Consider the following 18,118-nt stretch of genomic DNA (forward strand, 5'->3'; position numbering starts at 1 on the left):
CTGCTTGGAACAGGCCCCCTCGGGACCGGACTCATGACAGACTGGCACCTTCCCCTGTCTTTTCTGGTCTGGGTCAGGTTCAGAGGAGCTCTGTGGAAATGAATTTCTTAGAAATTCTCTCTCCCCCCTCACTTCCCAGCAGGAGCCAGGGGATTCCCCTCAGGGCCACCTGCACCCGGTGGGGCTCACAGACCCAGATGCCCGCAAGGCCTCCCCCAAAACACACACAGAGGGGCTCGGTCCTCAGCTGCTGCCGGAACTGGGTGGGAGACGGGCTCAGTGTAGACGTGCCACACGCCAGAAGTGAGAAATCTGAGGTGAATTCTTTTGGCTTTAAATGTTGGCAACTAATCTGACTTTTGAAATCTGCCAAGCAAAACAAACCTGTCTGTGGGTCAGAGTCACTCCGAGACCACAGGTTTGCAAACCCTGGTCTGTGAAGTCCGCATGCCTCGCCTGCCATGGAGTACTTGTCTCGCCTGTTCCCAGACTTCCCTTCTCATCCGAGCTGCTCCACGTTTCCCGTGCTCAGTGTGTTCTTAGACGCTGCTGCCCCCCCCCTCCCCTCTGCCTGTCCTTCCTGGTCCAGCTCTGGCTCACTTCCTCCTGACTTCTGGCTCACGTCCCATGTCTGGCACACAGGGCCTTGTGCAGAGATTCCCCTGTTGCGTGTCCCCAAGTTTATGCTCAAGTCCTGTTGCCTTTTCTTCCCAGCTGCCGAGGCTCAACCTCATGTTCCCTTTCCCGGCTGTTCTCTGCGGTTCCTTGTGACCCTGTCAGCCCCATCTGGGTCGTTGCGGCATCCCACTGACAGCCATGCCTGTGTGTCTTTCTGCCCTCACCTGCCCTCTACTCTGGCTGCCAGGGGCCTTGGCAAAAACAAATCAGTGACCATGTCACTCCCTGCTAATAAACTTGGGGTTTCCCACTCCACTGTGTCAGGTCAAGGCCATCGTATCGAGATCCTCTGTAACCTGATCCCTCTCCTATTTATGATCTTTTTGGACCTTTCGTTCTAGCACACTCTGCCTTTATGCAGCATTTCTTGCCCTTTGCTCATACCGTTCCCTCTCCCTGGAAAGCCTTTGTCCATTTCCACATGCCCAAATCCAGCCCATCTTTGAAGGCCGGCTCCTGTGCCGCCACCTTCCAGAAGCTTTCTTTAATCTCTTCTGGTCAGAGTTCCGTTGATACCCTACCCCTCATGTGAGTACTTCCCGTTATTTATTAAAAAAAATTTTTTTAAGTATATTTACTTATTTTGAGAGAGAGAGAGGTGGAGACAGAATGCCAAGCAGGCTCTGCTCTGTCAGTGAAGAGCCTGACACGGAGCTCGAATCCACAAACCTAAGACATCATGACCTGAGCCGAGATCACGTCGGATGCTTAACCGACTGAGCCACCCAGGCGGCTTTCCCATTATCTATTTTAAATTAGAGGGGCCTTGCCTGTGCCTACCTCTGCCATGAGACTAGGAGCCCCTAGACTTTTCTGACCCGTGCCTCTGTGCTCCCTGCTCCCACCCCACAATGCCTAGTAGGGACTGGCTTCTAGGGAGCAGTATTGACACTGGGGCCATAACTGTCAGGATGGGGCTAAGTTATGCCTCCGTAACAAACGAGCCTGAGAGTGAAGAGATCTTATAGCTCAAAACCACAAAGGTTTATTTCTTAAGTCATATTACGTGCCCATTGTGGGTCATCTGGGGGCTCTGCTCTGGACCCAGGCTAAAAGCAGCTATTGTATGAAATGCTGCCAGCCAAGGGACAGAGGGAGAGAAAGCTCTGGAGAGATTCACACTAGCTATTACCTGCTACAGCCCAGAAAGGAGAAAAGTTAAGTTCTCTCCCTGTCATTGGCCTCATTAGTCACATGGCCCCTCCCAATCTCAGGTGGCCGGGAAATGCCATCATCCCTCATGACAGAATTGGAATGAACCAGAAGTATTTGGTGAAGAGCAGGAGTAACTTAGCTCAGTGCCCAGTGGAAGAAGGGGCTTATTAGGAGCCCATGTCTTTCGTTCTTCCCTCAGTATTCACTCTCCCAGAGCCAAGGCCAATGTTAGCCACTAGTGTTAGCTACCCCAAGAGAGGGTGTGCCCTTCCTCACTTTGGGGTGTGTGTTTTGAGACTCATGGGGCCCAGTAGATATATATATATATGTCTTCACCTGGAGATGGCCAGTGAAGGGTAGTTGTATCTGAATCTTGGGCTGGAGCCAGCAGCCAGGATTTGGTGGGGAAGGCCTATAGCAGCCATGCTAGGCAAGTGTTGGGAGGAGTCCTCCCTGGGCCAGCTGCCTGCACAGCAAGAGGCCCCACGGCCTCGTGCCAGCCTCTGATGGTGATTTCCAACTCAGCGGCTGCTCAGCAGCAGGGTCCTTGGCCTTGCTGTGCCTTAGTGTACTCTTCTATCCAGTGAGGCATGCTCCCTGTCCTGCCCACCTCATGGGTGTGCAAATCAAAAGAGGCGGTGGAGGAGGACAGCACTGTGCAGAGAGAATGACTTTGGGTCTTCAGTCTGGAAGTGAATCCGGGCTCTCTGCTGTAATAGCTGTTGGACCTCAGGCAGGCTACTTGACCTCTCTGTGCCTCAGTTCTCACAATTGCAAATTCCTGGGTTCCGTGAAGATTCAATATGATGATGTACATAAAGCACTCAGCATTGTACTTCGTAAATGATTTGCTATTATTATCAGTAGTATTAGCGTGACTCTTCAAGGGGGAAGAGTACCTCTTTGAAGTACCACTTCAAGGGGGAAAAGTGGTAATAGTTTCTGCTTTTTTCTAAAGCCTAAGAAATAAGCCAGTGTGGTGTAGAGGAAAAAAAGTGGGGTGGGGAAAAAGGCTGGCACTGGATGAGGTGTCAGAAGACATGGGCTCTAACTGAGCGTCTAATTTGAGTCTCAATTTTCTCATCTGAGGACTGGACAGGGCAATCTGTCCTATCCCTGGGGCCCCTTCTAGTCCTCCCTCCCTAGAATCCAGGGACATTTCTAAGTAACCTGCTTTTGGAAAACTCTTCACGAAAAAGGAGTAAAGTCACAAGTCAGAGGAGTAAAAAAGAGAAAAAGGAATAAAGCCACTCCCGCAAGTCAGGAGTGGAGCCGCCATTTTGGAGCCTGTACTGTCGCAGGGCCTGGGAGCACTTCCTGCTCGTTACGGAGGCTCATCTCGCATCCATCAAGGCAGACCTTCCTCCTCGAGGGTGTAGTTTCTACCGACGGTCAGGCTCAGAGAAATCTGGTTTGGCCTCAGTGCCAGGAAAGAAAAGCATTAAAAAAAAATCAAATAGTTAGAATTGAGCTTTTTGAATTCATCTCATCTCAAGACAACAACTAGATTTTGTCTTGTGGGCCAAGTAATTGCTGCTGTTTATAAGGAGTCCCGTGTTCACCATTCTAAAGGGTGGCATGATTGATTATTGATGTCTGCCATGGACGTGGAGATGGTCAGTGGGGTATACGTGCCATAGATTTGACCCCCCTTATCCCCTCATTTTATAGAGGGGCAAACAATTCTACAGAAAGGAAGAGTTGCCCTGGGCCACACAGCAAGTCAGTGATGTTTCCTTCCACTTCCTGAAGGGTCCATCCCCCTCACAGCAAACCCCTCCCACCTGGAAGGAAAACAAGGAGGGAAAGCCCTCTCAGGGATGTGGCCAGGGGCAGAATGCTGGTTAGAGCCATCCCTTTGAATGTGCACCTGCCACGGTGTGCATTCCGTGCCCCGGTGGCCGGGTGTCGTGGAGTTAACGTGTTCCCCCGGCACTTGGCAGAGAAGCATGAGGTTCTGCAGAGCCAAGGGCCTCCGGAGCACCCTGCTCACTCAGCTGCGCTCGGGGCTCAGAGCCGGCCTCTGTAGCCGAATAGAATAGTGTCCCTGTTTGGTCACTCCGTGCTGTGCCATGCGGGAACCTCCCGTTTGCCTTTCCTCTGAGCTCCATCCCCCCTTGTCCCCACCCCCGGGTCCTCACTGGTCCTGTAACTGCCATCAAACAAACAGTGTTCCCAATGACACAAACATCATCTGAGGCACTTCCCATGGAGGAGCTGGGGCTTGGACACGTGCGTGGCACTTGGCAGCTTCCCAGGCTGGGAGAATCGGGAGGGGCATCCGTGCCCAGGAGGCTGGCTGCCAAGCTTGCAGTGTCGGCTGCCGGTTCCCAGCTGCCCAGAAGTTCCCCGTGCTGAGAAAGATATCTCTCACTCTTAGAAAGAACGTCACTGCCACTGGAGCCAGTGTGGGGAAACTCAGGGGTTTTCAGCAAGAAGAGCAGAGATCGTAATATTGAACTTGATGACTTTATTGGATAAGACCAGAAGTGAAAGGAAGTGAGGCAACAGATTCCCGTTTCCACCTGTCAAGCTGCATGCGGACCTCTGCACAGCAGCCCGAGGAATGGTAGAGCCACACTTGAGGTTTCAAGAACACCATGGAGAATTCTGAACACAAGGTATTCCCGTTGTTACACCTCGGTCCACAGTCGTGGCAGGCATGGCTAATTGGTCCCTGCACACTGTAACAGTGCACTTCAGAATCCTTCTCAACACAGTGCTCATCAAGACGTCACTGCCAGTCAGCCAGAGTTGAAAAATACGAAGTGGAAACCTGCTTGCCCTTCTTGTCCTAGATGGTAAAGAGGAGGCAAGCGGAGTTTACAACAATCGGGACATTCAGTCCCCGGAACATTTCCTGAGAGATAAGGATGCTCAGATGCCATGATCTGCGTGGTCAGAACATACTACCAAGCAGTGGGTGCTCTTCTCTGTGGGGTGGGAGCATCGGCCCTTAATCCTGGGGAAGTTGCACATGAGGGAGCCCAGGAGGAGCAGCAGGTGCAGGAGCCCATGAAGGGAACAAGCACCCCGCTGGGCTCTCCTCAGATCCGGGGTGTGGGCCAACCAGGTTATATCCAGAGAGTTCATTCTTGGCGTGGGGAGGAGCCCCGAAGAAGAGCTAAGGGCTGTTTGTCCTGGGGAGGAAGAGACTGGGGGCAGGGCCAGTGGGGGTGTGGGGGAGATGATGGGGGATAAGTATTCACAACTTGAAGCATTTGAGGGGGAGGGGAAGGAGCGGACACATTCTTTAGAATGTTGAGCTCCAACCGATACAGGGCCGTCACCAGGAGGTGATTTCAGCTCTGTAAAAGGAAGGCGTCTGTGACTGTGGGAACTGTTTAGAACTGGATATAGGCCTGTGAGGGAGAGAGTTCTGTCCTGGAAATCTCTGGACGGGATGCAGGAGACACAGTGAAGGCTCAGATGGGGGACTACATGGATGTTTCTAGGCAGTGAGCTTTGAGCATCAAGGGGTAGAGGTGTTTGCACACGTGCAGGGTTGCCCGGGGAGGAGGCGCAGGCAAAGGAGGCAGCGGCTCAGCCACGGCTCTGGAAGGAGCAGGCCATCATTCAGACACGGCCATACGGGTTTTGGTCTGTGACAAACCCAGGCAGGGGTGCCAGGTCCCGCTCCGTGGCTCCAGCTGATAGTTTCCTGTTTCAGTAGGTTGTTGGCAGGGCTTTGTACCTGAGCCTGCCAGAACCAACACTCCGCTCTTTGCCACAGCCACCAGGGAAGCGGGGCAGAGAGTAGGGGAGTTCTGGCTGCCCTCCCGGGCACGTCTTATCTCTGCAATTGGCTCTTCATCTGCTGGTTCAAGGTGGGCAGGGGTCCTAGTTAGAGCGTCCCCGTGGGAAAGGGCCCCCGGACTATAATCCAGGAGACCCAGGACCTGCCCCGCTGTGGAGTCTTGGACAGGATCCTTAACGTCTCTGAGCCACACTGTCTTCATCGATCGGTGGGTGTAGTGACATCCGCCTGTCTTTCCAGTAGACTTGTTGGGGGCAGAGTGAAGTAATAGGTATGACAGCGTTTTTACGCGGGAGACCCAAAATGCAAAGCAGATACCAGCAGTATTAGCTGAAGCCTCAGGACATTGACATACCTGGGGTTACATCTGGAGAGACAGGAACCAAAAAGGCCAACGGCTTTCCAGCTTCTTTTTGTTCATTACCTCCCAGAAGAATTTTGAGAAATCGTACATTCTTTCATATTTTTGAGTTGACGTCTCACATTTTTATCCAGAGTTTAGATAATTTCAAAGGATATAATTTCTGGAGTATTGTGTAAAAAAAAAGTGTCATTTTGGAAATATAACCGTGAAACCATTGTTTTAAATGTATCCGAGAGAATCCAAACCCACTGCGGTTTGATATCTGCCATCATCCATTTTAAAAACATACGAACAAGCTCGTCTTTAACAGTCAGAAATTTTACATCTTTCCTTTCTCTTCTTGAACTCATATTTCCAGTCCACTTCCTTCGCAGGATTTTATCCTAATGTAATATATTTTTTATGCTTGAGAGTCTTTTATTGATCACTGTTTTACAGTCATCTCCCACAACAAGACGTACATAAATTGAAATAGAAATTTCTTAAAAATTTTGTTGGGATCATAAAACTGTACTTTTTAAAACATCCCCCCCCCCCGATCGAGTTATTATTAGTATACAGTTTGTCAAAAACAAATTCAGATAAACAGTAAATGTAAAAATAAACAATTAATTGAAAATGCACCTCTTAATGAAATGGATGGGGCTTCATTTCTTTTTCAATTGGCTGCTGTTCCAGTGAGTTAGTATTTCTTGTTGCACGAGACAACATTCAGCTTTCATTTAACTCCTCTGTTTTGGTTTCCATGCGCGGAAGTACTTAGAAAGCTTAATCACATACATAAGGCACCAGGGATGGATGGAGTTTTGAGCGTCACTCAATTTTTGGAACTCTTTCCAAATTGTGTACTGAAAATTGCACGGGGTCTGTCATCAGACGCTGTTGTTCATGGTTTCTCTGCTGACAGCCCCATTAGATGCTTCTTCAGTTTTGCTAAGAGCGAAGGATTGGGAATCACCTGATTCACCGAAGGCGTTGCTCCCTAGATTTCACCCACTTTCTAGGTCTGCTCTTAAATTTGGGATTCCCTCTTTGCTTGGAGCCTTGAGGTGGGCAGCCCCCATGGGGGGGCACCATGGTGGGATGGGGGACGAAGGAACCACCTTGTTTGTAGTGCATAAGGGTGGGGTCAGGAGGGAAGTAGGAAGGAGGGCCAGCTGCGTGGGGCCTCCCCAGCCACTGCCACGTCTCCAGCACATTGAATTTAGGGAAGAATACATTTGAAAGTTGATGATTGGGGTATTGACTCTCTTAAAACTGACTGCTCGTGTATCCCCAGGTGATTTGTACTCTGCTTGGAAGACCCTGGACCCAAGGACATTTGGTCTGAGTCCAAGCCCTGAGAGGCTCAGGAAACCCACTTGTCCATGATTTACTACCTCTCCAGGTCCTTTGTCCCCCAGTAGGCTGTGGGCCCAACTCATGCTGGGTCCCGGCACCAAGAGGGCTGGGTGTTCCTTGGCACTCCCACCCCCATGAGACCCCTCTGGTCTCAGCTGGCCTCACCTGATCTGTCCCATCCTCTCGGGAAAGGAGCCAGGCTTTCTGCCAGGTGCTTCTGGAAAATGCTGGAAAGGCGCTATTATTCAGCACCTGTGGCTTCTTGTGTCAGTAGCAACAGCAGGGTTGGGGAGAGGTAGAGGCTTGGCTCCCTTGTGCTGGCATGCTCTATCAGCTGCTCCTGGCAGCCGTGATAGGGGATAGGGGACGCCAGGGGTCCTGTGGTAGGACCAGACATGGCGCCGGGGTGGGGGTGGGGGCGGGATCTGCTGCCCGGCAGCACTTGGGGGGAGCCCCGGGACTGAAGGGGAGTCACCTTGGCGTCTGGAGGTGACCTGGTGTCGTGCCAGTAGGATGGTTCTGGAGGCCTGAAGGCTGGCCAGACGTTAGCTGTGGGTAGCCCCAACCGTGAGCCATCTGGTCCCTAGAATTTTCATGTGCATCACCGAAATGGGTATTGAGTTGTCCCAACCACACGAGGACTTCTGGAAGGATGGAGGATGGGCATGAGACCTGACTGCAGTCGGCAAATGGTACATGTTAACAGGCATCATTTCTTTTTGGTGCTTTCCCAGAGGTGTGGTGGTCACACACATAGGTTCTGGATCAAGGTCGATCTGGGCAGCCTTTGGCCATATGTGTCCCTCCAGCCCTCGCTTCCTTCATCTGAACAATGGGGATGATAATCACCTGTCTTACTGGATGTGTGATGGGGAGCTGAGCTGATGTGTGCCGAGGCACGGAGTCCACACCCTGCCCTCTTTGGCTGTGTGAGCTGGGCACATCGCCGCACACCCGGCCAGCTTCTGCTTCCTCACCTGTGCGTTGGGCTCAGAGGCCAAGCCTGTGTGGAGACGTGAGAGAGGCTCGAATGAAAAGTGTTAGAGCACCTGGCATTTAGTAGACCATGATGGTGACGACAAAAGGGTAGCTGGGGAACCTGCAGAGTGAGGAAGCTTACCTGGCAGAGAGTCAGGCATCCGGCCAGGACGGTCTGAGCTGAGAATCCCCCGGAAGGCTGGGGGACATAAGACCACGGCATACGCGGGGCATGGTCTCCCTGTAGGCTCATTTTGCTGGAAGGCTTCTGGGGAGAAGCATTATAACCATACTGCGAATCATGTTATGTTATATTAAGTCAGAGAATAGAGAAAACAAAACTTTGGGGGGATTTGGGCCTGTAGCCGCTGCTTTCTGCCATAGGCCAGCCTCTCAGCGGAATGTGTGGATGTCCCCTGCCAGGACAAGTTCTTTAGTGAAAACGTAGACAGCACGATCTTGGTCACCCTTCCGTGTTCAGATGGAGAAGCCAAGGCCCCGGGAGCTCAGGTGACTGGCTGACCTGAGACTTGGAGCCCCTCCTCACCTGGCTCCTTCCCCACCCTTCCAGGCACCCCCAACTTTAAGGGCTCTTTCTGATTTCTTACGTAATTCAGATGGAAAAGCGCCCGAAGGCAGCCCCCACGGTGGATCTGTGCGAAGCCGCTATTCAGGGACCTGGATTTTTGACCAAGCGTTGAGATATGCATCTGGTACGTGAGGGCTGAGGGGCAGGAGGACCTGACTGGGGCCGGCATGAGGGTGGGGGCACGGCTGGACATAGCCGCCACCTGCAGACCCCTGATAAGTTGAACCTGCTATAGCATCTGCAGGGCCGTGAGGGGCCGCCCTCCTCCGCCCTGTCGCTGCCACAGGGCAGCAAATCTGAGCCCGCCAGGGGCCCTGGAAGACTTGGCCGTTAGAGGGACGACAGAGCACGTGGAAATCGGGAAATTGGGAACATTCTGACTACACTTGCTATGGGCTGCAACTCTGAAACAGGCCAGGGGTATAAAGGAGTTCTGTGGCCAAATGCGTTAGAAGAGCTTGGGTTAAACCGTCAGGTTAGTGCAGGACCTCTCCCAAGTTCCCATGCACTGCACCTCCCCAAGACGGCCATGCCTCCCACCAGCTTGACTGTGGGTCTCTCTTTCCCGGGGTGCGTTCAGGAAGTTGGGTTGTAAAGAACTTTGGAAAATGCTGATCGTCACAGCAGTTTCTCTGTACTGAATGCTGGCTTTGTACTGGGTACTGTGCTCTAAGTAGCCACAGTATTATTGCTCATGCCGCCCCCCGAGGTGGGTGCCATTTTCCTGTGTTCAGAGAGGAAGCCCGAGGCGTGAGTGTTTCCATGACTTGTCCGGGGCCTCTTGCTGCTTATGTGGTCAGCCAGGATTTGAGCCCAGGTTTGCTGGCACCACTGCCCAGTGGGGCTGCCACTCTGGTGCCCTTGCCTCATGCCTCACCCTCCAGCTGTCTGCACACCAAGCCCCTCTGCAGACACAGCACCTGAAGCCTGAGGTCTTAGGGTGAGTGGCGGTGAGGAGGCAGGCAGGACCTTGAACTCAGTCCTAGGAGTGCACTGGGCGAGGGCCCCCGCTCTGCCCTGGGGAGCCAGGCGAGGATGTAAGACTGATGACCGTACCCGCTGTGACTCTGTGTGGGTTGAGATCCATGAGCAAGGCTGCACAGATCCTCAGCTCCCTCTGTGGGTTGAGGGAAAACCCCACGAAGCCGGTTGGGACCTGGCCTGCTTGTGAACAGAATCAAGGGGGTTGGCAAGTGGGGGGACCCGTTGCAGCCTGCAGTTATTACACAGCTTGAAAAAGTCTTTAGGTCATTGACTGAAGTTGGAGAAACTGAGGCCCAGGGCTGTGGCAGGGCTGGGGCATAGAGACCTCACCTGGAAGCGGGTTAAGTCTGAACCAAGTCTTTCCTTGTCAGAGGCTGTGACCTCAGTCCTCTGGGGAGAGACTCCACCTTCCCTGGGGCACCTTTCGTCCATATCCCCCTTTCCTTCCGCCTCTTCTGTTCACACCCCTGACCTAGGGTCCTGCACTGGGCCCACCACATCCTGCACTTGACTGTGGTAACCCCATCACCCTGCCCGTCCCCTTGCCTAGTGGCCTGTCTGCTTCTTGGCAGACAGAGGGCAGCGATCACTCACACTCTCGCTCACGGCTGGGGCTCCGGTGCCGGGCATGTTTAAGATGCTCCATAAATTCTCAGTTGGTTGAAGGGAAACTGGCAGAAACTGTTGAAGAGTGGGTCATAGCCAGCCATAGGAGGGGAATCAGGGTCATTATTACTCGGGGACAGATGAGGAGAACAGCAGGACACTGACTTTATTGAGCCCCCCCCCCATTGTGTGCCAATCACGGGGCTAAAAACGAAGAAATACACAACTGGATCTTTGCTCCACATATGTGTATTTTCCCCTGTGAGACCAGGGTAACACATAGAAAACCATTGGATGACAGACTGCTAAGTTCCATGCTGGTGTTGGGATGACAGCGTCCCCTTTAGTGACCCACAGGAGTGCCGTGGCGAGGCTGTCAGTGTGGCAGCCGGCTCACATGTGGTGTCTTATTAATCCTGACCTCAGTCATGAGGTGTAGGAATCTTCGTCTTGTGTTACAGGTGAGGCAGCTGAGGCTCGGACCAGAAGAGGGATGTGCCTGAGATCAGCCGGGGGGCGGGGGGGGGGGGTGGTGGAACGGAGCTGACAGTCTCCAAGCTCAGTGCTCTTGTGACTTAATACCTGGAGTTTACACGTAAACAGGCCTCTGCCCCCAGGAGGGGCTGAAGACAATAGGAACTGGTGATGCCTACACTCACCGAACATCTGGGTTCACGGCAGGAACACTTGAGGTTTCTTCAGTCTTCACTCGATGCTGTTGCATTGTCCACAGCTTACCCAGGAGGACACTAAGGCTCAGCCAGTAAATGGTAGAGTGGAGATTCCTTCCCAGGCCTGCCTTACTCTGAAACCAGTGCTTCCCGTACCTCGTTGCTGGGAGTCAGAATCCCCTGAGGACCCTTTTGAAAAAGGCAGGTTCCTAGGCCCTTAGCCCCAGCCATTCCAGTGCACTTACCCCGGAGTGGGGCCAGGGCCTCTACTGGTACGAGCTTCCTGGCCATTCTGTTGGGAAGGATGCGGCCTGAGCCCAGGTGCTAGCGGGCCTATGTGAGGGATTGGGCAGGGCCTCTGCTCGTGGGGCCCCTGCCAGGCTAGGTCTGAGGGGCTCTGCTTGGCTTCCTGCCATGGGCCTTTCCCGCGTGCTCCGTGTGGGTGGGCTCCACCTTAACCTGTCTGAAATGCCTGCTGGCAACTCAGCCGTTTCAGTCTACCCACTCCCGGGAAAAGGGCCCTGCAGAGGGCTGGAGTCAGGCAATCACGCCGTGTCGGTGTCCGCGTGCCCGAGAGAACAAGAAAGCTGCTCCGCCTCCCGGTGTTCTGTGCTCTCCCCGGAGGGCACATCCGTGGGAGGGCTGGGCGCTTCCTAGGGGGATCGTGGGGCCACCCCTGTGAGGTGGGTACTTACAGCCCCTTGACACGTGAGCAGACTGAGGCTTAGTGTGTCTAAGGGAATTACCAAGGTCGTGGTGTGGGTAGATGGCAGAAGAGGGACAGAGACCAGATCCATGTGATTCGAAGACTGTCCTCTTAACCTCTGTCCCATCCCGGTAGGGAGCGGAGGTAGAAGTTACTTGAATGCGTGTTGATTTCCTTCCGTGGATGCCATTTATTCCTTATTCTGAAAGAACACTTATGTTCATTTCCTTTTTCCTCTCAAGGAGTAAGTATGAGAGTTGCCTTCTCCGCCTTGCAGATTTGGAAACTGAGGCCCAGAGATGGAAGTGATTTGCCCAAGTTCACTTAGAGAGTTGGGGCAAAAACTTGTGAACGAGACCCTGGCCTCCCAACCTCCGGCTCAGTGCTGTTTCTGCTGGTCCTTGTTGCCCCTTTGCCTGCCGGGGACTAGACAGCCCGTTGGATGACCCCTGACCCCTTGTCACAGAGTTCCTGCTGCTTGGGGACATCACTGCGGGTCCTGGGACCTCATGGTTGCACATGTTGGGTACCGACTGACCTGTCCCTTCCTTTTCTGTTGTCCAGGATCCTATGAGTGTGGAATCTGTGGCAAGAAGTACAAATATTATAACTGTTTCCAGACCCATGTACGGGCACACCGAGGTGAGTGGGGCAGGGCTGAGGGCCGCACCTCCCCGTTCTCTGTCTGGTGTTCTCCCTGGGCGCCTTGGGGATGACCTCGGACCCCCCTCCCCCAGAGCTGCAGTCCTCTCCCTCTTTCTGCAGCAGGCGGGAGACCCAGGCGGACAGGAGAGGCCTCCTTAACTTGGGAGGGCACACAGGGCTGGCGGGGGGAGAGGGGACGGGAGGTCATGCCACCAGACTTCTGTCACCAGTGCCCCTGCCTGCCCCACGCGGGCCCGCTTCCCCCAGGATGCTTCAGTGCCACCTGGTGTGGCGGCCCCTGCAGGGAAGGTGCTCACGGGTCCATCTGGTGTGCTCTTCGAGGCGGCCCCGGGAGCGGGGGCGGGGCGCTGTGGCCGTTAATGAAGATGAGAGGGCTGAGGGGACAGGAGAGATGGTCCAGGAGGAAGGGCGCTGGGTCAGGGGGCACGGAGAAGGGCTGTGAGGCTGTGTGCGCTGCATCCTGAATGCGCAGAGAGCATCCTGGGCACACGGTGGTGGGTGGACCACCTGCCCTTGCTCTTCTCACTGTTTTGGCCCGGCCCAGTCCGGGTCCAGTCGCTCACTTCCCTCTCATTTTCTCTCTCTTATAGACACTGAAGCCACCTCAGGGGAGGGAGCCTCCCAAGGCAGTGAGTATTTCCCCTCGCTCTTGTCCCTCAGGACTGCCCTCTGGGAGACACGTTGCTGTGGTTCAGGCTGTGGGGCCAGCCACAGGGTCTTTATGGAATTGTAGCAACCTCAGAACAACCTTTGCCAAGGTGTGTCCCACGGCCCACGGCCTAGGGCGGCAGATAGGTGTTCGATCAGCAAAGGGTTCTCTGGCCAGATAACCCAGGGCAGCCTTGGGTTCCGCTCAGATGAACACGTTTCTTTGCTGTGGACTTCTCGGGGCCCTTCACGGGCAAGCACTCACGTGCGGAACCTAGTGTATGCATCATCTCCTCCTCTGTTCTTTTGACTCCCAATTCCTGGATGGGCCTGGGGCTTCATGGCTGATGTTTGGGAAATGCTACTTCGGAGAGTTATCTCACGAACACCCACGGGCACTCGTCTCTGGGGTGTGCCATCCCAGCAGCACCTGGGGAGCCACAGGGCCTCGCCAGCTGAGGACAGTGTTCTGCTTTGCTGTTCGTGGGCCCTGCTCGCCCTGCCCCCAGGTCTAAACCCACGGGCCTGGTAAGAAGCCAGATGAGTGTAGGCTGGGGCGGAACCTCTCCCCAGCCAACAAACCTGAGCTCCAGAACCCAGCAGTTCCCCTCCCAGGTGTATCCCAACCGAACTGTGTGCACGTGGCCACCAAAAGACGGCGACTCGGGTATTCTTAGCAGCCGTGTTTGCAACAGTCCCACACTGGAAACCACCCCGAGTGCCCAGTGCTCGGAGTGGACAGATAAGTCGTGGCGTGTTCACGTGAAGCAACGAGGGAGAAAGACGTAGAGCCACACCTAGCCACACTGTCAGCAAAAGAAGCCCGACACAGAGTTCCTCCTCTAACGTCTGTGCACGGGCAGTACAAGATCGGAAAAGTAATTCGTCCTGGAAGAAATCGTGGGCAGGGGTTTCTGGGTGCTCATGGCACAGGTGTTTTTGGTTTATGAAAATTGGAGGAGCTGAACAGGTTTCTGCATTGGGGTCAGCGGACCCTTCCGTGGGGACCAGATAGTAAATATTTTAGACTTTGCAGGCCATGCATCTCTGTCCCCACCACTCAGCTATGCCATGCCGCATGAACACAGCCAGAGACAGACAGAAATGAATTTTTCACCAAAACAGAGGGTGGGAAGCCCATAGTTCGTCAGCCTGTTCCTCCTGCCATAAAAGGTTTTTAAAAATAATAAACATGCCTAGGGGCACCCGGGTGGCTCAGTCTGTTAAGCCTCTGAGTCTTGGTTTAGCTTCAGGTCATGGTTCTCGCAGTTTGTGAGTTTGAGCCCCGCATCAGGCTCCACGATGACAGTGCGGAGCCTGCTTGGGATTCTTTCTCTCCCCCTCTCTCTCTGCCCCTCCCCTGCTCGCTCTCTCTGTGTCTCAAAATAAGTCAGCTTAGAAAAGTTATTTTTTGGGGCGCCTGGGTGGCGCAGTCGGTTAAGCGTCTGACTTCAGCCAGGTCATGATCTCGTGGTCCGTGAGTTCGAGCCCCGCGTCGGGCTCTGGGCTGATGGCTCAGAGCCTGGAGCCTGTTTCCAATTCTGTGTCTCCCTCTCTCTCTGCCCCTCGCCCGTTCATGCTCTGTCTCTCTCTGTCCCAAAAATAAATAAACGTTGAAAAAAAAATTATTTTTTTAAATTATAGACGTGACAAAAAAAAGTCTAAAACAAAGCAGTTTGAGGAGGTGTATGAGCTAAAGCAGGGCCTTAATTGCACTGGGTCCAAAAAGCATTTCCCATCCATTCTCTCTTTGGATTCCCACAGCACGTGAGAGGCAGGCAGTGCTGAGGCTAAGCTTCCATTTTCCAGACATTCGAGGCTCAGGTAGGTCAGACACCTGCCTGAGGGCCACGGCTAGGAGGTAGTGAATGCTTGTCCCTCCTCTCCGAGCCCTGCCCCAGCCTGGCCCCTGGCTCCCTTCCTCTTCAAAAGCTTCCTTCTCTTCCGGCTCCCATGGTCTGCCTGTGGTCAGCCACACATTTAAAGATCTTCTCTATTTGTCTTTCCTTCCTTAGCTATTCTGGGCCCCTGGCCTCTCCGGCAGCCCCTCAATGATCCATTGTGTTCCATCTGGCTTCCGTGGTTCCCGGAGGCCCACTGGCTGTTGAGGACTCTGTAGCCAAGGGTATTTTTAGTCCTTCCATTACTTTTGCCTTCCTCCCGAGGGAATTTTCTCCCCATGGCCACTGTGCTTTATTTTATTCTCAGTCCTGCACCCCTATCCTGACCCAAGCCAGCAGTGCCTGCTTAGAAAGCTTGGCATCCTCACAACACCAGCCTCGTGACAGGAGCCTGACCGTGGAGTCCTGGAGCCAAAAGCATCATGTTGAGAATACCAAGTCCAGCCTACCCATTTTGCAGATGGGGACACTGAGTCCCAGAGAGAACTCATGCAGCTTGTTAGTAATGGAGGTGGGCATAGAAACCAGGCCTCACACCTTCTAGTCCAGGGGTCTTCCATTTAGCTGTTAGAAAAATTATATCATCATAAATGGAGGCATATATGCGCTCACCCGTATCCTAACTAAGAAAAGAAAAGCTTAACTCCGTGTCTACTTCTGTTGCAGCCGTTACGTTGATTCCCTTTCCAAAACGATATTAGGCAACATTTACCAGGTATTTGTTGTCGGTTGGGCATTGTGCTCTGTTCATTTTTCATTACAACTCGGAGATGAAGGAACCGTCTCATTCCCATTTTGCAGATGAGAAGACCAAGGCGCTCAGGTTAGGGAGTGTGTCCAGCGTTAGTTGTGCTTATTGGCATCCGAGTTGGGTTGGAGTCATGCAGCCCCACTGCAGAGTCTGTCTCTCCAGATGGATTCGTCGTGCCCTTCCGGGAGACATTTCTGAGCTCTCTTGGAGGCTCTGAAAGTGTCGTTTCATTGACAGAAAATTATTTTGCCTTTCTTCCTGTGGGGATAACTCTTTGGTGCTCATCTACTCCTGTCTTAGGTAGGCCTGGCACTGTGGTCCCCACCCGCATTGAGAAGAGGTCGCGGTATGGGATTCGACAGAGCAGGGCGAAGGCGCGTCTCAGTGGCAGAAAGCTGGGGGGTCACCGTTTATTGGAGGTGGTAGGAGGGGCCATGTGAGCAGATGTGAGACGAGTGTGGCCGGCGGCTGCGGAGTGTGACTGGCACTGGCCGGTCTGGGAGAGGAATTTCTGGGGCGGGGCCCCATCTGGAACCAGCAGATCCTGGATGCCCTTGACTTCTCCACCTGCTCCCCAGTATCCAGCACTGAGAGAGGATTGTGGTCCAGATGGGACATGGAGAGGGGAGGTTATTGTCTAGGCTGGATCGGAACTTGAGCCAGGCTTGGAATCCTAGAATGGCCGGCCTGGGAGAGAGGCCCTGGGAATCAGCTCATTACTACCTTCCTGTCCCCTCACATTAGGGGGGAAAGAGCAGAAGGTGAATCCCGAGGTGGGGTCAGCCCTTGCTGGCAGTCTGGATGAGGCAGAGCAGGACCAGGCCTCTCCTCTGCTCTCCACCTGTTCTCCCCCCACTCCCCTCCACTGCCTGGCTGGTTCAGGTGTGGGCACAGAAATGGTAGGGCCTGGTGGGATGGTGGCATGCCGGGTCCCCAGACCCTCAGAGTGACTGTGTGTGCTGACGCTGTGTGCGTCTCACTTGGGGACCAGTTAGGCTCTGTGGCAGATGCCAGGGCACTTTGGGAGATCACAGGTGCAGTCTAAGAGGTGGGGGCAGAGGCAGGGAGATGGCCGATGTCATCTGTGCCCCTAAGTTCAGCTAAGCAGGGACCAGAACCTTCCCATAGAATTTCCTGGCATTGCAACGTCGGGATGGAGGGAGCCTCCTCAATCCTGTATTTGAGTGCTGGGGAACAGAAGGAGGGCCAGAAGGCTGGTGCCTCAGTCAGGAGCGGAAGGTGGGCTTATCCAGGCAGAGAGAGGCCATGTGCCCTGATTCAGCTATGGCATGGAGCTGAGTGAATATTTGAATCTTGGCTATGCCTCGCTCCACTGTGCAGCCTTGAGTAAGCCACTCTGTCTCCCTGTGCTGGACATAGTCCGGAAGGTGAGGTGGGCGGGTCATCCCGAGATCTGCCCAAGGAAGACACACAGGACGTCTGTGCTAGTGCGTGGTGAGAGCAATGTCCTGAGGGAGTCCCACCCCAGAATTTGGATAGACCTAGGTAGGAATCATCCGAACTCTGGCCCTGCGTGCATTATCTATTGCTGTGGAACACACCGCCCCACGGCTGAATGACTTAAACAAACATTGATTTAAGGTCTCATGAGTCACGTGAGGCATTGGCCAGGACTGTGGTCTCCTCTCAAGGCCCAACCGGGGAAAGGCCCAACCTCCACACTCACGCACATGGCTGTTGGCAGGATCCTTCCCAAGTTGTTGGACTGAGGGTGTCACTCCCCCCCCCCGGCTGTTCACCAGAGGCTCCTGTGTGGCTCTCTCTCTGCGGCAGCTTACAACATGGCAGCTAGCAAGAGGCAGGCGGTGTGAGAGAGACAGAAGTCGCGGGCTTTTGTAACCTGATCTCAGAAGTGACATCTTATCACTTCATTCCCTTCTCTTTATTAGAAGCAAGTCACTAGATCCGGTTCAGACTCAAAGGGAAGAGATCGTACAGGGGGTAAACGCCAGGAGGCCAGGGTCTTTGGGAAGCTGCCTACCACAGGCCCTCCTACCTGTGGGGCTTGGGACAGACAGGTCCCTTCTGAACCTCAGCCTACCTGTGTGTCAAATGGCTTACTTCTTGGGGCGTCTGGGTGGCTCAGCCGATTGAGCGTCCAACTTTGGCTCATGTCATGACCTCTCAGGCCCTGAGTTCAAGCCCCGCATCAGACTCTGTGCTGACAGCTCAGAGCCTGGAGCCTGCTTTGGATTTAGTATCTCCCTCTCTCTCTCTCTCTGCTCTTCCCTGGCTCATGCTCTGTCTCTCTCTCTCTCTCTCTCTCTCTCTCAAAAATAAATAAACATTAAAAAAAAATTTT

The 18,118-nt window shown here is 53.8% G+C and overlaps 1 protein-coding gene across 16 annotated transcripts in view; it reads left to right on the forward strand.

Annotated features, from left to right (window-relative positions):
• The window catches only part of ZNF618 (zinc finger protein 618), a 185,899-nt gene that overhangs the window by 120,442 nt on the left and 47,339 nt on the right, over window positions 1–18,118 (forward strand). For 14 of the 16 annotated variants that reach the window (XM_043566273.1, XM_043566283.1, XM_043566286.1 and 11 more), the window contains exons 4-5: window positions 12,394–12,471; window positions 13,086–13,124. In XM_043566273.1, coding sequence (XP_043422208.1) covers window positions 12,394–12,471; window positions 13,086–13,124 — 117 coding nt within the window. Of the gene's footprint in view, window positions 1–8,890; window positions 8,987–12,393; window positions 12,472–13,085; window positions 13,125–18,118 lie in introns of all 16 variants that reach the window. The other 2 variants (XM_043566271.1, XM_043566275.1) reach the window with 1 other exon arrangement.

Source organism: Prionailurus bengalensis, chromosome D4 (genome assembly GCF_016509475.1).
Source record: "Prionailurus bengalensis isolate Pbe53 chromosome D4, Fcat_Pben_1.1_paternal_pri, whole genome shotgun sequence".
In the NCBI taxonomy this organism is placed as follows: domain Eukaryota; kingdom Metazoa; phylum Chordata; class Mammalia; order Carnivora; family Felidae; genus Prionailurus; species Prionailurus bengalensis.